We start from the raw sequence: 26963 nt of genomic DNA on the forward strand, positions 1-26963 counted from the left end.
TTCTTTTCTCCTTCCTCCTGAAGGCTCCTAGACACCCAAGAGACTGGAGAACTTAATTCTTCTTATTCCTCCAAACCTTGTAAAAACAGCTTTGGTACTGAAACCACAAATTCTCAGCTAGAACAAAGTGCTCAGTGTACGTAAGGAAAAAAAAATGCTCTCTACCCCATTTTGTTTCCCATTTTAAAAGTTACTCCTCTTTAGCAAGGGAGTTTGAATATTATGTTACCTGGCCACAGGTAGGTTTTGTTTCTGAAATGTTTAAAATTATCTTTCATTACTTTTCAGGAACTATGAGACTTACTGATGTGTATTTTTCCTATATGATTGAGAATCCACACAAAAATAATGCCCTTTCAATGCCCCCCCAAAAAAAACGAAGCTTGGTCTTAATGCAAGTGAAGCATACAAGGCACAGCTGTGATGGGCATTTGGCCATTTCATGAAGATTACCACTGATTCTGTAAAGAAAGGGAATTTAGGGCACAATTTAGTCAGCAGCTGGAAAACAAACAATGCACTTAAGTCAAAATCTCAGCAACAGTAAACTAGAAATTACAGTCAGCAAAATACTAAATGTTAAATAAACTTTAAATAAAAATTCTAAATTAAAAGAAAAAAAGACACAATGTTTTTTGCTGCTGAGATCAGTGTCCATGAACTTCAAAGTACCACATGCTCAGCTTCTTCTCAATACCTCATGGTAAGATGATGAATTCTTGATTACCATTTATGTTTGCTTAGTTTTGCTGCAGCCTTTTGCTCAAGATTTCATGTTGTCCTTCCCCATTCCTAAAAGCTTTAGGCTGAGGAAAGCAGACCGAACCCAGGCACATTTTGTACAAAGCACACTGCATTTGAGAACTTTGAGAATGCCACAGTCATGTTAGGCAATGCTGTACAGGTTACCCAGCTCCATGAAAGCATCCTCTCTTTTCCAAAGCCTCAAGACTGGCAAGGTACTGCAATTGGGATGTTTCGGGAATAAGGAGATGAGAACAACAACTGGCAAAACTCACTTAGTTTTTACTCTATGTTTGCACAAACTCTATGTTTGCACAAGTTTTATGACTTGTGCAAACATAGAGTTTCGTAAAGCACAAGTCAAAGAACCTGAACATAGTTAAAGTTGACAGACATTGTTGAAAGAGAAATTGAACAAGAAACAAGTTTCAAAGGATGGCATTGCCAAATAAGACTGGATATTTTGGAGAAACAGAACTATGAAAGATGCATTGTAGCGGGACCCACGAGGGGTAATTTTAGATAATTGGCTTTAAGGCATCTACAGCATGGTGTGGCTAAAGCTGATAGGAAACACAGTGTATTGTAATTAAGAAATAGATGGCTTCTGATTGTGTTGGTGTGAAATATAACATCTGTATTTTCTCACCCTTCACGCGAGACTGAAAATGGAATAAATTTTTAAAACACCTCTCAGTTGCCCCATCTCTGGGTCAGAAAAGGGCATACATAATCCGACTAATGAAAGTTAGTTTTGGGGATTTTTAAAGATTATTACAGAACAGCTGCATTTTTTTCTCAAGAGCCTTGACAATGATTCTGGAGCTGGCTAATCATTGCTGTAACGTAAGAAATACTGTCTTATGAAAAAGTAAGGACTAACACTGTGGCTTCAAGGCTTTAATGCTTTTATAAATGTAGACTTGACAGTTGAAAAAATACATTTTTATACTAATTAATTACCTTTGAGCCTGATTAAACTAGATTTTTTACAGTCTGAGACAGCACCACTCATTACTCCACACAAGACTGGCATTAAATGCAAAACCTCTACAGCAAGGAAGTAAATTTATTATGGGATTACCAGAGTGGAAAAAGCACTTTGAATTATTTATTTTTAAGTAACCAGTCAAAGAGAAGAACTTGAATGAGGCAAAATCCAATAAGTGACCTTATGATTTATGTATAAAGAATACCATTTCCCATTATAATTTACAGTACACTGCACTGTAAGAATAAAAAAAAATGTTTGTCAATGACTGAAAGAGAACAAAGTGAGAGAAATCTTGCTTCATCTGACCCAATCAGAGTAGAATTAGAGAGAAAAAATATAAAAAATATTGGTTCCATGATCAAGAAATAAATAAAGTTCACTGAGAGAATTACCTTTTTTCTAACACGAACACAATACAGGTTTTATAGTGATGATAATCGCAACTGGAAATTCACCTTTACATTTGCTGACCAGCAAAGAGCTTCTGTTTGGCAATTAAAATCCCAAATAAAAAAAAAACAACTCAATACGTGGACTGAACCTAAGTTGTATCTGCACCTGCAACACCAGAGCCCTGCTCACAATCACAGCTGACATTCTTCCTCTACTTTTGCACTAGGGTAACAGGATGACACGAAGACTAAAACCTAAAAGCAAACCCCAAAAGGGCAGTGAACTCAAGAGGCTGAATGACCTGTCTGCATGGCGCATGTAAGCATCTTCAGACTCACCTGTACAGCGAGACCCAGAGCAGCACCGCCTTTCGGGCACAAAAACCGGGGCGGGGCCGGGCCGAGGCCGGGCCGGGCCCTTCGGCGCCGGGGCGCGGGCAGCTCTGGGCTCGGCCCCGCCGCAGCCGCATTGGCACCCGGCAAAGCATCCCACAGCATCGCTGTGCTCCAGAGCGGGACCGGGCACGGCAGCACCGCCGAGCGGGGCGCAGGCACACACACAGCCAGCGGCACCCGCGGCCGGTCCCGCCCGGACACCGCGGCCAGACGCGGAGCCCTCCCCGAGGCTGCCCTCCCCGTGCCGCGGCAGGTGCGCGGGGCCTCCCGAGGAGCGGGCTCCTACTGACCTTTCTGCTGGCGAAAGCACTGGATGGAGCCCGAGTGGTGAACCATCCTGGCGGAGAGCAGCCTCCCAGCTGCCAGCCCGCCGGCTGCGGCGGCGGGGGGCGGGCACCCAGCGGCACGGCACGGCACGGCCCGCCGCGCAGCGGAGGCCGAGGGAACGGCTGAGGGGATGGCTCAGGGAATGGCCCAGGGGATGGCTAAAGGGATGGCCCGGGGAACGGCCGGGGGGATGGCTGAGGGGATGGCTAAAGGGATGGCCCAGGGAACGGCGCCGCAGCCCGCGGGGGAGGCGGTCAGGCCGGGCCCGTCCCTCCGCCCGCAGCCCGGGCCGGGAATGCTGCCAGCGGGAATCGCTGGGAAAGGCTGTGCGCACCCCGCTGAGGAGGAGCGGGCCCCAGCCCCGTTATTCCCATTGCTTAGCTGTACCCTCGCCTCCCTTTGGAAGACATCAGGTGTTCCTATTGAGGCGAAGGACAGCGAAGTAAAAATTGCACTTGCTTTACGCGGCAACGGCTGCATTGGAATCTCAACGTTGTGAGTTAAGTTGGTGTTACATCACCTCCATCCCTGTCCTCACACCACATCCCTAAGTTGCATCATAGCTTTTTGTATTTCTATGTATTTTATAAAAGTTAGAGTCTCAACCTTACTGCAGATAATTTTCTACAAGATACTAAATTACCAGTTCAAGCCTGATGTGGCCCATTTCTTTGCTATTTGTATCATAATTTCCTCGTTCTCTACAGTGTATGCTAGTAGCTCATTCTGGCAACAGAAGATTCAAACTAAAAAGGGTTTAATTTCTTTCCTTTTTGCTCTCAGCGCACATGATTCTCTCTGGATTCTGAATAAGTTTTATGATAGCATCCTTCAATTCCTGTAGAATGTTTTGGGTTTATTTTTTTCTTTTTTTTTTTTTTTTTTCCTACTACAATAATCTGGGGAGTTTGGTCCTCCTAAATTGATTTGGTCCTCCTAAATTGATTCAGTCAAATATTCTAGCCTGCATCTAGCAGTATCTATATCCTCTTCTCCATTTAGGGATACAGACATTATTTACTCATCAGAAGTTAATTCAATCACCTAACTAGCACAGGTCACTACAGTATTCCTTCGAAGTCTGTGGTTCCATTTGTGTCCTGTCAGATTTCCTCTGACAGTAAAGGCAGAACTTCCCCATAGCTGACTGGGACTTGTCATGTACAATCTGCTAAAAAAATTACATAATTGCCACCCCATACTACAGTCTGTACTATAAATTGTACTACTTTGTCTATATCAGTGTAGTTAAGCAAATAAGATGGATACACACTTTTTTTTGTGTGTGTGTGTGTGTAAGAATGTTTTTCCACTATGAAAACGTATTAAACAGCAGTATATAAACCAATACATCCATGCATGTAGAAGGGCAGGCAAAATAAAAATTGCATCCAAACTGGCAAGGTATTCCCCAGCACTTTTTTTAGAGTACAACAGAGACTGCTCTTACATAACATGCAGCTGACACATCCAATTCTTACCATATGGGGGGAAAAAAATAAACTTACCTCCTCAGGATAGCTGACCACATTTCAGGTTGGTTTGCTACAATTGCAGAAGGTTTGTTGTTAGTTTAAGAAAAAGATGCAGAAGCTATAGTGCTTTAGTTTGTATCTTAGTCATTTTTTGGTCTCCAGTGGCTGTCTGCACAGTGAAGGTAACAGATGAGGCATTCCTCTGCACTCCTGCAATTTTAGAAAAGCTTCTGAGAACAGCTTTTTCCTGCTGAGATACAGCACTATAAATGTTGCACGGCAGAATAAGTCAGCCAGCTGACTCTTGCTGATCAACAAGTTCTGGCAAACTAAAAGCAAGCTAAAAAAAGAGGTATAATAAAATCTTTGTTGTTTACTTTCAAGCTTTAATGTAGACATCAGAGTGGATTCATAGAGATTAAAACCAAATCTATACCCTGAAAGCCAGCCAGGAAAAACAGAGAGTATAATAAAAACTCTTTAAGCTCTATAAACGTATGCAATCTGCAAATGCAGCAAGAATGAAATGTAGCTCTTCCACTGTAATGGTCTAAACCTTTGTCAGGTTCTAGGGCAGATCTATTCTTCGGGAAACCTTGGCTGCAATCTTTTGACTTGCTTATGAAGTAGAAAATCAGTATACATGATGCTCCTTCTCTCAGCAGCACAAAACCAAGGGGGGCCATTCCTGGCTCTCCAGTGATAGTGATTCCAAAATTCAGAGGGGAAGAAGAGGGGCTCATAAGTAAAATTACAGATGAAAGAGATTATCACACTCACTCTTGGAAAAGAGGCTGTCAGCTGCCTGGTACTCAGGGCCATCCTTCTAATTTCTGGTCCACAGTCCTCCACAAGGACTTACAGAACGCCTGAGGTCAAGCAGATTTCACTGACACCAGTAGATTTCAAGCAGATTTCACTGACACCAGTAGATTTCAAGCAGATTTCACTGACACCAGTAGATTTCAAGCAGATTTCACTGACACCAGTAGATTTCAAGCAGATTTCACTGACACCAGTAGATTTCAAGCAGATTTCACTGACATAATGCACAAGATGATGGGAAGAGAAAGCCAGGGTAAGGCAGTGCCCAGAAACCCTGTACAGGATTAAATGCTGAGACTAGAAAACTATAAAATATATACGTTATAATTATAAAGCTCTATTTCTAACAGTAGGTGGTATGTGTGCATGAAACTACAGATAAGACAGCTGAGGCTAAGGTCTGCAAAATAGAAGAAAAAAATACCTCTACAAAGGTAATTAATTTTTAAATCCTTCACACTGTCAACTGACTAAGTTTAATAATTGTAAAATATGATCATATGAGGATCTTGACATATAGTTCTTTGGTAAATAAGGAGAGCTTGAAGATCTTTTTAGAGTGCAGACAACAGAAAAATTAAGGATTGATGGCTAAGATATGTAAGAAATGCATACTTTCTTAGGCTTCATATGCACGGGCTACATTGCAATAAAAACCTACCCTCAGAAGCACTGTCTAATGAAATATTTAATTATATTATGGTATGTCTCACATTTATCTCTGTGTAAGTTTTTATAAACCATTTCTAAACCAATGAAAGAGTGATCAGGATCAAACAAAACTAGATTAAAATCTTCTACCTTGACAATCAACAGAACCAAAATCATTACTTAAAGGCTTAAGGTTGATCATACTGAATTTTTTAACCTAAGCTTTACGTTTTTAGTTTTGACAGTGAGATTAACTCTCTGTGATAGACATCCTTTTTCATGAGATAGTCTTTGTCAGAAGATATGAGGAAATAAGATTTTTTTTCTTGCTTCATCATAAGACATCTAGCCTTGTGAAAATCTGTATTATTTGAGATCTGTAAAACTTGGAAATAAGAACATGAGGACTGAGTTGTTGTGCCACTAGAACAGGCTATGAGAAAGACTTAAGGCTTTAAATTAATTTTTGTATTTCCACAGTGCTTTTCAGAAAGTCAGATGAAATAGAACCATAAATTAAAACCTAATTCACCTGTTTTGTCTTATGCCAATTATTTCCTTAAGAAACATAGCCACCTCAAAAGTTGACTACAGCCAGTGTTAACTATTGCCCAGAAAGAAAATGGACTGTACTCCAAAGAAACTCATGAGGTTCAGCAAGTGCAAAATCCTGCCCCTGAAAAATCCCCATGCATCAATTCATGCTGAGCAGCAGCTCTAGCAGAAAGGACCTGAACATTATGGGAAGCACTACCTTGAACACCAGCCAGCTGTGCACTTGCATCATAAATAAAGAAACCTTAGGAGAAATGGAGCCAGCAGATGAAAGTGGTGTTAATCTCCTTTACTTGGCATGACTGTAGCTGTACCTGCAGTTTTGTGTCTGGCTTTCCCACTTTACGCCCGCTCAATTCAGGAAAGATGTTACAAAATTGGAAAAGGTCCATAAAATGCTACTCAAGAAGGTCAGGGGTCTACAGTAAATGAACTGTGGGAAGTTGAATAAACTAGATTAATTTAATATGAAAAACAAGGAGTTCCAGGAGCCTACCACTGCTGGGAAACCACTTCCAAATGCTACAGTAATAAACCCTTTGTAGTCCTAAATGATCTGGGTAGTGACAATAGCCACACATGATGGCATGGGAGGCTCACACTGAGCACTAGTAACGAGTTTTTACAGCACTGGTGATATATCAACAGAACATGTAACCCAAAAAGATGTGGAATACCTGTCCTTGAAGGTTTTCAGAACATGCCTTGACAAAGCTGTGTCTGACCCAGTCTGGTGATGGCAATGGTAAAGCTGCAGAACAGGAGGTTGGACCTGCAAGGGCTATAATAAAGGATGTAATAAAAATAAAATTCAAGGGAGTTGGAACCAGATTGATTCAAAACAGGAAGCAGACACACAATTTCAAATTGTAATTAAAATAAATCAAGTGAATTTTTCATATCTACACTGAAGGATTTTGTTGACTATATGCTTATGCAGCTTTATGAAGGACAAAACAGCAAGTGATATTAAATGTCCTTTCTCAAACATACTAACATCTAAAATTCTTGTGAAGTACAATTTCTTATCAATTGGGAAGAAAGATTTTGAGACAGGGTGATTCTTTATTGTAAAATGTCTGAATAACGGCATTAAATATTTATAGCAGCACCCAAATTTATTTATTTTGTTATCAATTTTTATCTAATACATTTAAATAGTATGAAAAAATCAGTGTTTACAGAATTGTTGAGTCCACCTCTCAAGAAGAGAGGGTGGAAGTCCACCTCTCAAGAAGAGCAGTTCTGTACTACTTAAAGCTCTGCAATGCAAAAATCATCTTGTTCAATATTTGCAGTAATGTTGTTTCCAAATTTTTTTATCTTACTGACAGTGAGAATTTTGCCATAGAGAGTAACATAATGATCCCCTCATGAAGCTGTCAGTCACTATGGAGAAGGCCTAGAAAGCAGATTTGCTAAAGTATGTAGTAGATTAATTAAAAAACTGAACAACATATCGATAAAGATTTTACCGTCTGTTGCTAAGACACAAACTCTTGAAACCTCACCGATTTCCATGTTTTAATATTTCATTTCTATGGTAATTTATGAGACATTTTCTGCTGGTATAGGTAGAATTTTGTTAAATCCATGGAACTGTGTTTTCTGATATGAAGTGTTTGGGATTCAATTCTGTAGCTCACTGCAATTGCATTGCTTCGTTAAAACTTATAGTTTACTTTTATACATTCATATTTGCATCCTGATCATATCCCTGAATGGAGTTACTTTTGCAGTATGAGATTAATTTATCAAGCTAACATGAAAGAGAAACAAGGAAAGAAACTTTACAGTCCATATTTTTAGTAAAATTTCATTTTCCTCAGCAAAGATACTCAATTACGTTGTTAAATATTTGGGTCAAACACTAAACTAGAATTCTAAAGAGTTCCTCATTCTTGTGCCTGGTATACACTGGAATCCTTGGAACATACATATATAGAAGTGAAAAAAATGAGTGAATTGTTCATTGCTAAAAACCCTTATATCATAATGCAAAAAGATTATAAACACTAATGTCAAGAAACAGGTGTAGAGGCAAACCGAATTTTAATAGCAGCATCTAATTTACATACCTATACAAATTTTTCGGGTAGGAAAATTTCTATATTGTGATATTTTTCTCTTCTATTACCATCTCAGTTTTCTTATTTCACATTTTATCTGAAGCAAACTGCAAGAAAAATTATTCTCCTTTAGCTCTGCAGTACCAGCTATCAGACTGCTGCAATGTATTTCTGAATCACAGCTTTATTTTTCAAGCAAGGAAGAAAATAATCAGCTAGACTAATAAAAGTCATTGTCAGTGACAAAACTATCCATCATCTAATTTGGTTTCACAGTGTAGACCTATTCTGCAGATGTGCCCATTGTTTCTTGAGTATCATGTTCTTAGTACAAGGAGCCTCAAGAACTACAGTGCTAGATATGCTTTTAGAAACAAGACATTGACAGTAGTCCTTAGCTGCATAGTCTAAACTTACTTTAAAAAAAAAAAAAAAAAAAAAAAGCTGCCATATAGGCATTTCTTCCTAGATTTAGGAAAAGTTTCTTGTCTAGTCTCTAAGATCTGGTCTCCTGGGTAGTCAGCTCTTTGGTTTAGAGATTAACCCTCTGTTGCTGCTTAGTGCAGTTTTGACAGTCAAGTCTTGGATCACCTTCACACTACTTCTGTGTAGAGAACCTCTTAGTTATTATTTTTAGTGGATATAAATCCATTTCCTATTTGCTGATGGCTCATGGAAAAATTCAATGCAAAAGGAAAAAAGAAAAAAAAAACTTATAAAACCATACAGAGTATATTCATGTTCTGAGCAAAACGTTGCAAAGGCTGAATAACGCTAAGAGAACAAATCTAGCTTGACAATTACACAAAGTTAAAGTTTTTCACTGCTCCTTTAAAAGTTATATAGCTCTGCCATCACTTTTTTTTTTTCTTCTCCACATCCATAAAGAAAAATCCCATCATACTCTCTGTAAACTGACTGTCCTGTTAGGAATGCAGACACCAAAAAAAAAAAAAAAAAAAAAAAAAAAGACAACAATTCCTATTGCAACAAGCATTATGTACCTGAACCTCTTCCCTGGTGGTGTCTGGCAGGAAAAATGGTAATAATAACCCTGAGGAATTGTTCTGCAGGAAAGGAGACAAGATGGTGAAAGTGAAAGTGTTCATGCTGCAAAAAGGGGCATGTGTTTGCAGAACAGAGCAGCAGGTGAAAATCTGAGGTAAACAAGGAATGTGGCCTTGGATGGTTGAACCTTTTTCTGCCTTTTATTTCTGTCATTCTGTCAGGATTGGAGAAATAAAATGTGTGAAACAGTGCTCAAGGATGGTGGGAGGAAAATGCTCGCTGATACCTCTGGGCAATAACTGTTTGAATATGAGGCACTTGTCAGTTTTGTACTGATGCTTTCAGAAGAAGATTTTGGGAGAGACATCAGGTAAAGGAATCATGCTGCAACTGCCTGCAGAGCTTTGTGTTTATTTCAGATAAATTGGTTAATTATTTATCTGAGTTATTTATGCCATAGGGTATTTCTTTCAGTGTAAGAATATGCAAGGATGACTGATAAAAATAAAGAAAATTGAATGCTCACAGAACAGCTCACAAGTACTATTCTTCCTCCTTCCCAGGGGATTGCTCACATGAACTCTGTGCTTGTGGAGCTGTATCAGCCTGGCACCTAGAGCATCTTATGCACAGAGATGAATTTATTCTCAGAAAAGGTCAGAGACAGGACTTGAAGCATGCATTAATGTGGCCTCCTTTACAGGTCTGGATAGAGAGAGCAACAGAGACGGCACAGAGGTAATGTGACAATAACATGGATGTAGATTTTACAATTGCTAGGAAGCAGACTATTGCTTGCAGAAGGCAGTGGCTGGCAGGAGCTACTCCAAATTTTTTTTCTTTTTTCTTTTTTTTTTTAAACAGAAGCTGATCTAACTAGAAAATAATCCAGTTACAAGTAATTGAAAAGAACAATTTTAAAACTGCATTCTGTTTTGATCCATGAATTTTGTCCTCTAGGGATCAACAAGGCCCTGTTTTAACAATCAGCAGAGTAAGGGAGAGATAAGATATTAGGGATATTAAAATTTTAAAAACCTTAAATGTTTCCTTTCTGAGCATTCCTGGACTTGGATTTATCTGTCTGCACCCTGCCCACACCTGGGCATTCAGCCCTAGGTTTTCCTCCCCTTTTCCTTGGTTGTTAATGGAACTGCATCTACCCGTACCAAAGTATCATGGTGAAGGAAAATACAAGAAATAATTCAAATCTCTGTTCTCCCAAAGCCTATTTCACACCAATTGAATATTTATGTGACCACTGGGAAGGTATTTGATGTCACATCATTCCAGCTGAGTGAAAATTGTTGCTGTGACAAACATTTAATAATTTATACAAAGCAGTGGCTCCCAGAATAACTTCTATAGGATTAAAAAAAAAAAAAATCTGGTAGATAGGAGACACCTGGAATTTGGGAGGTTTACTCTACTCTGTATGAGACATAGCACTCCCACTATCACAGACAGCTATGGCAGCTTCTACATCCTTCAGTTCTTGGCCGTGAGCCCCCCAGCTGCTTTGCTAAAGCAAAAGCATTCATATGAACATGCCAAAGGCATTCAGAAATTTTCTTGAGGAGTTGTGCTCAGTGTGAATTACACTCAGCTGAAGGGTTGTGTAAGAATTCTGACAGCACCAGGCTCCAGCAGCCAAACAGACAAGAGGATGCCCACTGGGGTTGATCTGGGTAAGCCTGCTTACAGCAGAAATTTGGCTGGATTGATACCATATGTGGTACTGGGAGATCAGAAAGGAAGTTTACTTCCAATTTTCAAGTTTTCTGCCATGTCTTGGCAAAAACCTCCCTTGCATCTCTCCAATGCCATTCTTCCTGTAAGTATCTACCAAAAGAAAGACGCATTTGGAGAACAAAATAAAATTGAGCTACGTGAATATCATTTGTAGTTACAAGCAAAAGTTGATTAAAAGCACTCATGACATGCAAGCTACTTAATCTTATAAGGCTGAAGAATTGAGTAAGATCCAAATACAGAGACTGCAGTTCACAAAGGGTAAGAAAAAAGAGTGGAAACTATAGGACATTAAATATTAAAAAGCATTAAAAAGAAGCTAAATACTTAAGAAAATGGGTTGGGTTAAGCAATATGTACATGTGTAGCTATGATATTTTATGAAAAATCCTTTGCTAGGATTTTTCCCCTCTTGAGGAGCTTCAAGAAAAAAATGTAAACAATAACTGTGTGCTGCTCTGGAATGCAACAGGTGCATCTTCCATTGGTCCATGTAGATTGTTTTCAACTGATAATTAATCACAGCCACCTGTGCCAAAGCTGTGAACAGTCACAAGATTTTGTTATATATTCTATTTTGTTCCTGTTCTTTGTAACTTTCTGATCATTTTTTTTCTGTTCTTTTAGTATAGTGTTAATGTAGTATTTTAATACAATATATATCATAAGATAATAAATCAGCCTTCTGAAAAAACAATCAAACCTCGTGTCTCTACACATGGAGTGTTCTCCTCAACATATATGTACACATATATAGATAAATTAAAGGATAAGGATACAAAAACATAAGGAGTTCTTGCATTATCCTGCTCTGACTTTGTTAGTAATAAATTCACTTTGTACCTCTAAGATGAGCCTGTTTTGCCCCTGGAGTGTTTTCTTCAGGTCCTTATCTCAACTCATTAACTCTTTGCTCAATTTTCGCTCCTGTGCCCAGCTGCGGCAGGGCAGGTGAGCCAGGGGCTTCCAGGGTGCCTGGTGTTTGGTGGTGTCAAACCACAACAAAGCTTTTCCCCTCTCTGGCTCAAAGGAGCTGTAGCAGTGATCTTTCAGCTGCTTTGAGGGGAACTGAACCCCACTTGCTAGTCCAACACCAGAGAGGTGGGACCCATGGGAGCAGCATCACCCCATGCCAGCCCCAAGCCTTGGGGAGCACCTGTACACGGAGACAAAAGGCCAGGCATGAAGCAGCAAAAATCATAAAACTGGAATTCAGAAATATGTTTTCTATCTGAGCCAGACATCTTCATGTTCATTTGTGATTAATTAGTAAAATCATAACAATGGCTCACACAATCAAAACCAGAAGATCTTCACTGTGGACTATGAAACCCCATCTCTTACACCCTGTTGCTCCATGGTGTAAACAGCTATGTTTGGTTTAGCCAGAGACACTACAGACGTTTTTATTAACTCAGAACAGCACTTGCTGAAAGTGTAATAACATAAATTGAAGTTCATGCCATCTCATTTGTAAAATAGTGTTAAGCAAGTACTACACACCAAGTATTGTCAGCAAAAAAAAAAACCTGTCAAAGCTGTAATTGTTAGTAGATCACAGCTACAGGTTATTTTGTAGTAGATCTTGACTTTTTTTTTTCCCTCTGCACATAACTGATCTTGGTTGTACTCCTCCTCCCAAACATATTTACAGCTTTTAATGATAACAGCAGAGAGAAATATTTACCCATCTTTTCAAAGGCAGCATGTACAGGAATCTGCAAGCCATCATGCCAGCAAACTATCAACAATGCCAGATGGCAGGAGATTTCTTTAATGCTTTCCGTTCCACCATCAGTCATTCCCTGCTGCATAACACACGTATGTTGAGTCTCATCTAAAATCCATTGAAGGGTTTAAATAAATTTGGGCATTGTTTGTAGCAAAACATATTTTCACCCCAAGTATTCCTACGCCACCAAGAGGCAGCATACCTCCCCAGAAGGAAAGCCCAGCAGAGGACTTTGTCCTTGGGACACAGTGCTGCTGGAGCACCAAGTGACACTGAGACAGTGGCTTGGACAGGCAAGGTCCTGTGTGATTGCAGCCACAGCAAAAGCTGGTTTGTAAGCTCAGGCTTCAAGCAGGCAAGAAGAAAACAGTGCCCTCATAAAATTATCTGTGTGCATTCTACATGCTGTGAAATAAAGCATGTCACTCTTCTGAGAAATTGTCAGGACAGTTTGTAACCCCAGGTTTAAAAGGCTAACATGGGGTTTATGTATTATATAAACTGTTAATTGTATTCAATTCTTCCCTTCAAGAGCTAAACACAGAAGAGTTTCTGTTTATTTGAAAAGACAGACAGCATTTTATCAACTGTCGACATTCCTGCTCTTTGAAATAGGACACCTATCAAGCCAAGTCCAGCTACACCCCAGCAAGAACAATTCTTATTTGTTCCATTCTGGCATCTGGGCCAGGAAGAACTTGAGGAAGACACTTTTTCAACTAGTTCCACCATTTGTTCCTTTAGGCTACTACCCCATTGACTCCAGAAACCTGAAAATAGCTGGAGACATCTGCTCAAGGTCTCTCCTGGGATAAGGACTAGAGCAGTAGCTGAGGTGTCATTCAGTCAGCCTTTCTTATGCCACTCATGTTTTCAAAGAAAGAGAAGAGGAAAAGCCAAAAGAACAATCTCAAGGCAGTCTATAAATAAAGTAATAACCTTCAACCTAACTCCTCTTTCAAAAATTTAACTGCTAAAAAAAAAAAAAAAAAAACACACATACCAAAACCACACAGCAGCAAGCAGAAATATATCATAATTCACACTATATGAAGCAAATACAGAACTTAAAGGCATAGGTGCAAAAGAATAAGCTTTAACTGCCTTGTGCCTTACTGGACAGGGAAAAAAAAATTGTGTTAGTAAAAATAATGAAAAATGCTTTTCTGACACCCAAAATATTTCCAAAGACAATTTAGTTTTCAATCAAAAAAATCAATCATGCACCACCAGAAGTTCTCAAATGTTTTTAAATTTTGAAAATACCTGCCTATTGCTTCATGAGACACACTTGTATGCAGTTCAATTTAGTTGCAAAGATTTGTGGAATTATAGCTTTTATATAGGAAGACTGTTGCACAGAAAAGAACAGTGGAATTTGCTTTCATGTAACAAATGGAATATTAAAAGTTACAGAACTGTACATTTAAATGTAACTTAAAGGCCAAGTTTCAAAATTGAAACTTGTTATAAACAATAGAACTGAGCCCTCTTGATAACTTAAAATACGCTTCTTGCCACTAAGACAACATTCAAAAGACAAAAGGTAGCATAAAAGATACCAGATATTTTATCAACTGATTATTTCATCAAGTTACATTAAACAGGAAACCAATTATTGCAATAAATAATACTTAATAAAACACTTCTTCCTCCTTTTAGAAAACAAACCCCTCAATCCCAGAAAAATTTCAGCCAGCAAACAGACAAGATTCTGTCTTTTTCCATGTCCTCATAAATTACCATGGAGTTTAACTCTGACTTAGATTACCATTTAGTCAAGGAATACAAGAACTGTGGCCTGCACTTACCATGATAAGTCTAGAACTTGTTCGGTCTTTTTTAGCCCAAAAAAAAAAACCTCTATTAGATTCTACTTGGCTTGGATATCACATAGTCCAGACTTGAAACTCGTTGTCCAAAGATTTCAAGGAAGCACAAGCTGAGCTTTTGTTTCTTACAACAGTCATACAAAGAAATGAATCAATGATTCTGTGAACACAGATGTAAAAAAACCAAAGTATATTTTAGCTATTGATCTGTACAGTCACACATCCAGACACAAATCTCCCATCACGGTAGTTAAGCAGAAAGGGAGTCAGAAAGGTTATTGATAGGAGCATACATAAGAAATTAGCCATGAAGCCTAACAATCAATTTTATGTTCTGCAGAAAGATTTCATTATAAGAACAGAGGCTAAAGTTCTCAGAACCACCATGTTAGCACAGTAATTTCTGGTAAAGTAAATCAAAGAGGGCTTCCAACACCTAACACCTAAAAAAATAAACAAAAAAAAAACCTCAATATATTTCATTACCTAAGTAACACAATGCTAATCTATTTCTAGTGATTGATTCCAGAATCCCTCAGTGACATGCACATGCCAGGATCACATCTTTAAAGAAACTGTTGGATCATGTTTTCAGTGCTGGATATGGGCTTCCTCACCATCAACAGACCGTAGCTTTTCCACCACTCTCCAGCTTTTGTCCTAAAAATTCTAAGTGGAGCGACAAAGATCAGCCAGTGCAAAATTCTGCATTCTTCCTGAGTAAATTCACTACAGTTTTCCAAGTGTGTTGCTTAGTGTGGAAACTGTGTTTTGGATTGGCTCTGAAAACAGGGTTGATAATGTGGAGATGTTTTCATTACTGCTGAGCAGTGCTCACACGGTGTAAAAATTACTTTTCTGCTGCTCTCTCTGCCCCAGCAGAGTAGGCTGGGGGCACACAAGGAGTGGGGAAGGCACACAGCGAGGGCTGCTCACCCCAAATGTCCCAGAGATGTCCCACCCCACATGGTGTCATGCTCAGTATGTAAAGCAAGGGAAAGAAGAAAGGGGAAACATTTGGAGTGATGATTACATTTGATGCAGCCCTGGTTTCCAAGAGCTGGCTGACCACCTCCCCATGGGAAGTGAGGAATTAATTCCTTTTTTTGCTTTTCTTGCCTTCACTGCTTTTGCTTTACCTAAATGGTCTTGATCTCAACCCTCAGTTTTTCTCATTTTTATCCTCTGGATTTTCTCCCCCATCCCACTGGTGGGGGTGTGAGCGAATGGCTGCATGGTACTCTTAGTTACCTGCAGAGGTTAAACCACAACAATAAGAAAAAAGACAATATTAAAAAGTTAACTTTCATTCCAATTCTTACTTCTAAATAAAGCAGAGACAGAGACCACCTCTATAACTTCATCTGTAGTGCAACTGTAAGACTACAATTTCTATGTTAAGAAAATACTGGAAACTCCAGTCTCAATACTGGTCACGTCTGATTTTTTGATTAGTAGAAATTCTACAAGCAATCCTAGGTTTTGTATACCCTCCCAAACACTGCCAATTACTCTGCCTCTGATTCCAGTGCCCAAAATCATGCCAAAGAACGTGCAGTGAGAAGGCATCTTGTAATGTATCAGTACCTACTGCAAGAGATATCACATAGTCCAGACTTGAAACTCGTTGTCCAAAGATTTCAAGGAAGCACAAGCTGAGCTTTTGTTTCTTACAACAGTCATACAAAGAAATGAATCAATGATTCTGTGAACACAGATGTAAAAAAACCAAAGTATATTTTAGCTATTGATCTGTACAGTCACACATCCAGACACAAATCTCCCATCACGGTAGTTAAGCAGAAAGGGAGTCAGAAAGGTTATTGATAGGAGCATACATAAGAAATTAGCCATGAAGCCTAACAATCAATTTTATGTTCTGCAGAAAGATTTCATTATAAGAACAGAGGCTAAAGTTCTCAGAACCACCATGTTAGCACAGTAATTTCTGGTAAAGTAAATCAAAGAGGGCTTCCAACACCTAACACCTAAAAAAATAAACAAAAAAAAAACCTCAATATATTTCATTACCTAAGTAACACAATGCTAATCTATTTCTAGTGATTGATTCCAGAATCCCTCAGTGACATGCACATGCCAGGATCACATCTTTAAAGAAACTGTTGGATCATGTTTTCAGTGCTGGATATGGGCTTCCTCACCATCAACAGACCGTAGCTTTTCCACCACTCTCCAGCTTTTGTCCTAAAAATTCTAAGTGGAGCGACAAAGATCAGCCAGTGCAAAATTCTGCATTCTTCCTGAGTAAATTCACTACAGTTTTCCAAGTGTGTTGCTTAGTGTGGAAACTGTGTTTTGGATTGGCTCTGAAAACAGGGTTGATAATGTGGAGATGTTTTCATTACTGCTGAGCAGTGCTCACACGGTGTAAAAATTACTTTTCTGCTGCTCTCTCTGCCCCAGCAGAGTAGGCTGGGGGCACACAAGGAGTGGGGAAGGCACACAGCGAGGGCTGCTCACCCCAAATGTCCCAGAGATGTCCCACCCCACATGGTGTCATGCTCAGTATGTAAAGCAAGGGAAAGAAGAAAGGGGAAACATTTGGAGTGATGATTACATTTGATGCAGCCCTGGTTTCCAAGAGCTGGCTGACCACCTCCCCATGGGAAGTGAGGAATTAATTCCTTTTTTTGCTTTTCTTGCCTTCACTGCTTTTGCTTTACCTAAATGGTCTTGATCTCAACCCTCAGTTTTTCTCATTTTTATCCTCTGGATTTTCTCCCCCATCCCACTGGTGGGGGTGTGAGCGAATGGCTGCATGGTACTCTTAGTTACCTGCAGAGGTTAAACCACAACAATAAGAAAAAAGACAATATTAAAAAGTTAACTTTCATTCCAATTCTTACTTCTAAATAAAGCAGAGACAGAGACCACCTCTATAACTTCATCTGTAGTGCAACTGTAAGACTACAATTTCTATGTTAAGAAAATACTGGAAACTCCAGTCTCAATACTGGTCACGTCTGATTTTTTGATTAGTAGAAATTCTACAAGCAATCCTAGGTTTTGTATACCCTCCCAAACACTGCCAATTACTCTGCCTCTGATTCCAGTGCCCAAAATCATGCCAAAGAACGTGCAGTGAGAAGGCATCTTGTAATGTATCAGTACCTACTGCAAGAAGTACAAGAACCAAACCTTGAAGGTAACAAGGAATTGCAAAATGACAGATGCTGACAAATGATTGCAAACTGAATTCAGTGCCTCCACAATTATGTTCTTCCTCTTTTCAATGTGAAAATAGTAAAAAACATTGAGTTTATTGGTAGCCTTGAAACACCACGAAAGGGGCCAGATGGGAAAGGCTGAAGAGTAAACAAGGAAGTCACAACTTAAGGTCCTGTTGTTTTCTAGCCCAAGTTAGCACAAAGCCTTACAGTTTCTGTGGAAAATCATCCATTTGGCACCACAAGAAAAAGCTGCAGTCTCAAAATGAGCCACAAGTCAGAGAATTTAAAAAGTGGTGAAATAAATGTTAAGGTACTGAAATCAACCAAGAGTTAAACTACTGGTTTTAAGGAAGAAACCAAAGATGCATGTTTAAAATATATTGCACTTACAAATAATTACCCCTTCAAAAGTGGAAAGGAATGAGAAAACTGATTTTAAAAAAACCCCAAAACAAACAAAAACAAACAAAAGCACAGCAAAAAAACCCAAAACAAAACCACCAAAAACCACCATGCAATATGAAGTGAAATTCCCAAATGAGATTAAACCAAAAATATTGATGGGCAGATGAGGCAAGTTACTTTTGTGCAAACACCAGGAAAAATGTAGGAATTTGAGCAGAGAGGAAGATTGTTTCAAGTGCTTTAAATGAATAAAACGAAAGGAAGAGGATAATATTTTCTTGTTGTGAAGAAAAATGAGAGTAACAGACCTTGTTAAACTTTGAAAAATATGAGATATACAGAAAGAAAGGGATCAACACTGGCGACAAAATGGGAAACAAGATTATGAGTCAAGTTCCTAGTGTTAGTTATCAGTGTTTTCAGGGATAACCACAAGATGATCAGTTCTAGAGTCTTTTTTCCTCCCAGACTAATTTTGCACCCTTTACCCCAGGCTGGAACCAGGTGAAGGCAGTGGTGTGGCAGCATCTACCTCCAGTGACTGAACTCTGCATTTTCCCCAAGCTGAGTGCCGTAACTCTTGCAGTGCTTCAGTGCTGCTAAGTTGGATCAAGTGGTAGGACGTCTTTGAAGACAGAAACCTGATCAACATGCTTTCCTATTTTCCTTTCCTCTGAAATAATAGATACTGATTGCTGCCACCAGAGGATACCAAACAAGGGATTTTGACCTGAGTCTGTGTAGGAATTCCTTTGGGTTCTGAAGGGCAGAAGAACACAACAATTCCCTCCCAGAACTCTCCATTATCTGTGCTTTGCTTTTCCCAGCAAAGCAAAGGAGCTCAGAAGGAAAGCATATGGAAATCAAAATTAGAACAGCAGAAAACAAAATTGTATAAAAATAAAAGTGATAAGCATCACATTGAATTCTACTGTAACAAATACTATGAACAGGAAGAGAACATGCCAAAAATGTGTTGTATTAAACGCTGTGAATTTCAAGGATGACAAGATGTCTATAAATAAATTAAGAAAAACTATTTCTACTTGTTTGAATGGCCCTCACAATTTCCTTCCTGAGGTAAGTGAAGAAGCCAGTCATATCCTGTGTGAAAACCATGTATAAACTGTATTCTTCCAGAAATGAAGAAAAAAGGTGAAACCCCCTGAGCATTTGTTACACCATTTAGTTAAATTAGCCAGAGGACAAGGCAAAATCACTCTCAACAAGAACAAGATGCCAACATTTGGAATAAACTCCATTCAACTTATTTTGATTACCTATAAATTGATAAGATTTTATGTGCTCCTTAGTTTTTTATTAGGAAAAATAAAACGAGTGCATAAACATAGAGAGTTTGTTATTCCTAACTGGAGTATTGAATTACTCCAATTTCTGTCTAGTTTTGGCAGAACTTTTAGCCAATTCAAGTGAGCAGCAACAAGTGGCAACTAATACTAGGTGTTCTATAGTCTCAAAGAGCAGGAAACCCAACCATCCTAGCAAATTCATATTCTATTTCCATTGGTTTTTTATTTTATGGGAGAAAACTTCCAGAGTTTTCTCCCATAAAACAGAGTTCATGGATTTTTCAAGATAGATATTTTTAAGAAATACACAGGTCAGTAAAATTGCACTTTGATTGATGCACCTTAGGAACTGCCTTTCTGAATGACACAATAAAGACTGAATTTAATAAAGCCAGTCTAAGTGGCATTCAGTTAAAAAAAAAAAAAAAGGCATTTTGCCTTGCCAAAGCTGACAGGACAAGAACCTCTATTCATCAGTATTTTTCTCTTTAAAGCCACACTAACAGAGCTTGCCTTAGCCAGGATCTTGGAAGAGAAAGCATGCAGACCTTGTACATCTCATCCTTGGACAAAAGGGAATCAGGCAGTAGGAACCCAGAGTATGGCAACATGAGATTTTGATGGTGGTTCACTTAAATGATTCATTAGTTCCCTTAGTCAGCTTCAGCATGTTTTTTGGGCGAAGGAAGGATTGAGTAAACTAATATTTCTACAAGGGTGTTTTCCTTGGAGATTTTTTGAGTGTCAAAATCAAAACCTTTAGAATATAAAAGGCAAAGGTGTACCAAAAGAAGATGAGAAGAAGCTTAAATGTGGACTGACTAGTTATTTTAGTGATTTCATGACTTTCTGATATTTATTTCTTTCTCAATGCTTAGGCAGGGACAGCAAATATCAGTTTTGGCCTCTTACTCATGGTCCCAGAGCCATGCCCACTATGACTGGCCTGTTATTATCAGGGAGAAAAACCAATTAAGGAAAAGAACAGTTAATGTACCTACCAGAAGAAGACTTTGCTAACAAGAGAATTTATTTCCTACCAGGAAGAACCAGAAACAAAGTTTTTTCAAGATATTCAAGAAGACACTGTAGAAATCAGCATGTATTTCAGTATTTGGGTAGAACAAACAGCTCATCTTCAACATACATCATTAAGTGCTTTTGAAGTAAATTTGGTAAACAATTTACCATCTTTTTTGTTAACAACACCTTAAAATAATTAATATTGGCATCTGACTACATTCTGAGTTTACAGAAAGCCCACTGCATTAAAACACAAAAGTATAGCAGCAGAATAAGGAGGACTTCTGCTTACTTAAAAGATTTATGGTACATCATGAAATGTAGGGTGCTATTTTGAAGTGCTATCTATTTTATTTTCATACACAAAATAATACATGCATTTTAGACATAATAATCCTAAATAGTCAATTAGAAATAATAATCCTAAATAGTCAAATTTTCAAAACAGAAGCCTGGGGCTACTTAATTCCATACAGCCAGGTAGTTTTGACATAGTTGTCCTGCCACAAAAGGTGGATGTAGTTGGATCTAAGTGACCCCAACACACCCTCCCTCTTCCCCCTGAAAGGCAGGAGCACAAAAATGAGAGAGATTTAAATGATTACAAATAGTCTTGCATATATAGGTATATAATTCCTCAAGATGCCAATTTCTTTTACCAGCAAGACAGCACACTTTAGGACTGAGGTTAATAGGTAGCCAAATCCTTTCTCACCATATACTTTTGGAAAAAGACACTTGAGTCTTGCAGAATCACTCAGAACTTTCTATTTAAAATATTCAGCTCCTGCAAAGCTAACTCCATATAATTCTCTCTCCCCCATGATGTCCTTTCTAAATTTTACTAAACTTGTGTTTTCAGGGAGAAAAATAAAAACAGGGTTTTGGTTTTTTTTTTTTCTTTGCTTATCGTTTTGGGTTTTTAGATCAGATTAACATAGATAATATTACAATGCTGGTACAAATATCACAAGGGTTTATAAAGTCTGCCAGAGTTTCTATACATTTTTGGTAGCGTAGTAATGGAAAAACCCATATTTGGGGTTTCTACACTGCAAACAGTAACTTATATACAATGTACTAAGTGACCTCATTTGTTTCCTGACTGCATATTGTCTTGACACAGCCATCAGAATTTAGAGTTAATTCAGTGTTCAAACATGAAATACAACTGTATTCTGCATCAGCAGAGGAGCATCCTGTACTTACCAAAGTTAATGATTCATGGCCGTCAGTCCATTCTACTTATGATGCTCACAGGCTTCACACTTGGTGTTTTAAAACATGTTGTTACAATTCCATATAGACATATAACTCGAGACTTATAAGAAACCTGAAATTCCTCAGTGACCTCCCCATCAAGACTGAGTCATTTGGCATCTTCTAACACACTGGAGACCTGCTTATCAATTTATGCTCATTATTCAAGTAAAAAGGACTTAATAAGATGCAAGTATTTCACTGTTGTGTTCAGGCTTTGCAAGTGTAAGACACACTGTGCTACAGGGAGAGTAGCTCAGAGTAGTCTGAGTCAAGCTCAGACTTGACTCTGGCTTCCATTTTTTCACTGTTGTTACCAAGTCTGCACTCATCTGTTTTGCAAGTGTTGACCTCACATTTCAAACCAAGCCAAGTTTGATCTGTGACGTCAGCATATTCTTCACATAGGCATACTTCCATTGCTACTGAGACAGTTTGGGAAATAAAGTTCACTATTACAAGTCATTAGTGTCTTTTCTTGGAGTCTGCTGAACAGCCCCATCCTCCATGGAAAGTAAATAGCCCATTAAATGAAGTGCATGTAAATGAAGTAAATGAAGTAGATAAATTATGCCTCTGGGAAAAGTTAAATTTTTGTATTCAGTTTAGTTTCCATTTATCCACACCCTGGAAGGATAGAAGCCATGATTCCTGGGGCAGAGGTGAATGCCTCAGTGTGTTAGGCCTCTCTGCTAACTCTGAATTATTCTTTAGATATAGGCTCATTTTTTGTATTATTAATGAAATTCTAGTTCAGAGGGCAGTGCCAAAGAGTGACAGATCTTCCAGTTGGAGCTCATGGTACATCTTTAGTCCCCTGTATGAACTAATATTCTCTTCCTCCCCCTTTCTCTTCACTTGCATTCCCCATAGAAGGCACCCCAAAAATCTCATCAGTGAAAGAACCACACTAAAGGCAAAAGCAAGTAGGTGTTCTTCTAGCCTTGTATCATTCTGCTAAAAGTCACAGGTCAAACCCATGTGGTTTCATGCATTTCTAATTTCAGGAGAGTTTGAGGGCTGCACTCTGACTTGGCCAATGAAGATTGTAGGTCAAGTATTTTCAGTCTCTTCCAGACCAACAAGCAAGTGGAAAAGCAAATATCAGGGATAACAGGGTTTAAGTCTGCACAAATATTTACATCTTCAATATTCAGATAAGCTTTGCTGGCTGTGAGAAGTCTGAGGAGCAAATAGACCGGGTCTTGGAGGAAATTCTACTCTCACCAGTACAACAGAGAAATGGTTCTGTATTTCTATCTTAGGAACAGCCTGTTTTCCTTTGGTGAAGACAAACTGCTGTAGCTGTGACACTTGCGTTCCATATATTGTATTAAAAATTTGTCTTTGCAGAGTAAGTACCTTAAAAATCAAGATAATCTTGATTTTTTTTTAAGGATTGCTCAACATCTCTAAAATTAACATTTTAAAATAAATAAAATTGACAACCGCACATTATCTGCCATGTCTACAGTGTCACTGCTCCGTTCAAGCTCTCACCCAGAGTCCAGGCAATCTGAGCACCATGGAAGTCTGGTCTGTTCCTGGGGCATTCATCAACTGATCTTCGTTATGAATTTCATTCCTTAAACCAAGGTCTCAATATTTTCTGCAAGTGATAAACCCCTAAATATTTTAATAAGGCTCTGCACAGAAAAAAAACTCTGTACTCAGAACTTATCAATACTTTAGTTATTTTTCTTTTGTTATTAACCTGCAGTATTGATGTATGTACAATGTATTTTGATGTATGTGCAGATCCCCAAAAAAGTACCAGGATTGGTACAGAATTGAAAATAAAACAAAATAAAAATATGGTTAATGCTTTTCTGTCCCAGCATCATTTCCTGAACATCAGAGTGTATTTCAGGATACCACTTTACTTTGTCAGTGTTCACATTTTTTATGTCTTATGTTCAAAAGTAATCACACATAAGTACTGGAAAGCTTTTGTTAAATGAAATCTCTGTATATTGAACACTCTGCTTTATATACCAAAAGAATTATATGATAAGCACTGCATAATAAATTCTAAACTATAACCTCTCAAAAGAAACAATATTGTGAACAGCAAATTGAAGAGAAGAACAAGGAGGTGCTCTCTGTTACTGCTTTTCTGTAGGTCAACACTGAGTAATTCATGTTTCCATAGCTTACATACCTCTTCCCAGCATTTCCTGGTGATATGAACAATTTTATGAGAGTCCTTGAAAAATTGTTTTTAAAAAAAACAGTTTAAAATCTCAAGTTGGCTGACACTAAATATAGAGATTCCCAAGGCTGCAGCTCTGTAAGTGCAGTCCCCTGGGGCACAGAAACCAAACCTCAGGGTAGCACCCAGATGCAGGATGTTGATTTCCCTGGAGGTTTTCATACTACCATTTGAAAAAAAATCCCAAACAAACAAAGCACGCCAAACCAAACATAAATTCTAAGAGAAAAATTTCTGTCAATTACCATAGCTTGAAATGTTTTTCTGCCTGACAAACAGCTTTGTTTGCACTTCTCCATTCAGACTTCAACCAACACAGCACCACACCAGAAACCACAAAGGGCTTGCCTAAAGACTGGTAAAATAAATATACCAAGGAGAACTTTAGAAAGCAAAAAAAAATGAGATGGCATTTCCTTTAAGTGACCATTCGTAGCACCCCAAAACACTAAGACAACGCATCAGTATTCATTTGATTCTGCTCATGATGCAAAAATAGAAACCAAAACATTTGTCAGAGATGTTTGTTAGCACTCTGATTAGATGTTTGCTATTCTGCTTCAGGAATATTAAAAAGTGTTTCTAACAAATACTCACAAGACAAAATCCTTTTTAAAAGAAAATATTTTTTTTTTTCCTGAATGGAAGAATCAAACAAGGAAGTGTCTTTTTTTTATTACCTCCTTCATGCAGAATTCTGAGCAACAGTATGTTGCCTGTACTGGAAGTTCATTTAATTCTTTATCAACAAGGTAGGCTAAAAAGGCTCGATTGTCATTTAAGGAATATAGCTCAGCAAATCACCTAGCACATGCACAAGTTCTTTGGTGACACTGGTAGCGGTAGGAGAGGTATTTTAAAAATTAGGTAATAGGATCCCAGAGAAGCAGACAGACACCTAATTCCTGACCTTACAAACCCTGCTGACGTACTAGAGAAAATTTCAGGAGTGCATTGACGATGAAAATTTTGTTTTACAAAAGTTACTGAAGGCTTTAGAGAAAGGGAAATTAGAAAATTTCTATTGGAGAAAGCACAAGCCATCTGCTTTTCTTGCAAAGGAAAGATCCCAACCATTTGACCATTTTAATGTGTAAGAACTGAATTTATAACTGGAAAATGTTCCAGTTTTTCCACTTTCCACTTGTTGCAAAGTTGAAAATATCATTTTGATTTATTTGATTCATATCTTCACCTACTTCAGCCAAACTGAAAGGTGCAGACTTGCACTGCACTTCAGCTGTCCATTACAGGATACAGAGTGTCCATTACATTCACATATTCTCCACTTGCCAAGTCTGTGTTTTGTTTTGGGCAAGTGAAAACATGATGAAAATAAAATTACTCTTTGGCAGTTGCGAAAGCCATAATACATAAGTAGTCCAAAAGAAATCGGAGTAGCCAACCTCAGAAGGGGTTTCCTATGTGAAGAACTATCCAATACTTAAGACTTGTAGGGATTAACTGAGATTCAATTAATTAACTGCAGATGTGTCCCCTTGGTAATATTAGATAATCCAATGGAGCTACACTCCGTATTTTTTCATGACTATGAGTTTTGGAAAAACTTAAGTTTCACAATGCTCACAAAAACTGACGTTTTTGTGGACCTATTCTAGCTGTACATAACACCTGCCCAATACAAAAACAAGCAATATGCATTTCCCTCTTCAAGAATGGCAAAAAAACCCAGAAAAAAGCAGACAAGGAGCCAGTGATGGGCACTAGAGAGCACAGCTCACAGACACGCTTTGCCAACTCTCCTCTCAGAGCAGCAGCTCAGGCTGCTCTAACTTACACAAAAGCTGTATCATCTCCTATGGAAAGCTCATCTCCCTGTAATGCCAAGGTTACAGGCTCCTGGGCCACCCCTGCCACGTTCTAGAGAGTTCAGGAGACACAGATTCTTTTTAAACAAACAGTTGTTTCCACCCTTTATCTAAACTAAAAATTAATTCCTATAATGCTTGCACGACAGCAGCAATTCCCATGTTTTCCTTGTTGGGTCTTACAGATTAATTGCCACATGTTACATGAATAAATAGCCACAGATTTGAGGAAGTAAGTCATATAAATGTATGCTTACCAGCTGGTGCAGAACTCGAGCAGTGAAGCTGAAAACCATGATGATAATCAACACGTGATTGACTGGATTTGCCTTGCTTCAAATCTGGCTTGGAATCCCTTTTGCTCTCAATCTCATCTGACAAAATCTTATCCAGTTCAATTGTAACAGCTGACATTTTGATAGCTTCAGTAGACATCAAATTAAAAAAAAAAAAAAAAAAAAACTGAATGAAAGGAGAAGTGAGTTTTAGTTCAGCTTGTCCAAACTTGCAGTCTGAAAACAACCTCCTATCATAAAGAAAAAAAAAAACACAAAAAACCAGATGGTAACAGTGCAAAAAGTTCAGGTTCTTTGTTTTGTTTTGTTTGTTTGTTAAATCAATGACAAAGAAACTCTAAACTCTATTTCCATGAAGCTGTTCTTCCAGCTCTGGAGCATCTGACAAACATTGCAGCTCGTTTCTGAAACAGAAAACTGCCACTTCAAAAAGTTCTTCTGTTCTTGCAGTGACAACCACATTATGAATAGCTGCCAGAAAAACAGCCAGGATAAGCAGGGACATTTGTATGCCTGCTAAGCTGGGGACTTCCTAACTTTGAGAGTCCAACTCAGATGTTGCTCCCAGCTGGGAGGGGCCAGCACCAAGGGGAGCCAGAGCATCCCAGCCCGTGCTGGCACCTGGAATGTGCCACACTCAACACCCAAGTCATTGCATGGCACATGGGCAGGAGGATAAATTACC

At 38.6% G+C, this 26963-nt stretch overlaps 1 protein-coding gene across 2 annotated transcripts in view; it reads right to left on the minus strand.

The window, feature by feature from the left end:
* The window catches only part of ANO3 (anoctamin 3), a 102999-nt gene extending 76603 nt beyond the window's left edge, over positions 1 to 26396 (minus strand). The window contains exon 1 of one of the 2 annotated variants that reach the window (XM_041411573.1): positions 26240 to 26396. In XM_041411573.1, the coding sequence (XP_041267507.1) occupies positions 26240 to 26396 (157 nt within the window). Of the gene's footprint in view, positions 1 to 2816; positions 2884 to 26239 lie in introns of those variants that run through there. The other variant, XM_041411582.1, reaches the window with a different exon arrangement.
* Positions 26397 to 26963: the final 567 nt, after the last annotated feature.

Source organism: Onychostruthus taczanowskii, unplaced genomic scaffold (assembly GCF_017590055.1).
Source record: "Onychostruthus taczanowskii isolate IOZ18803 unplaced genomic scaffold, ASM1759005v1 scaffold101, whole genome shotgun sequence".
Taxonomy (NCBI): Eukaryota; Metazoa; Chordata; class Aves; order Passeriformes; family Passeridae; genus Onychostruthus; species Onychostruthus taczanowskii.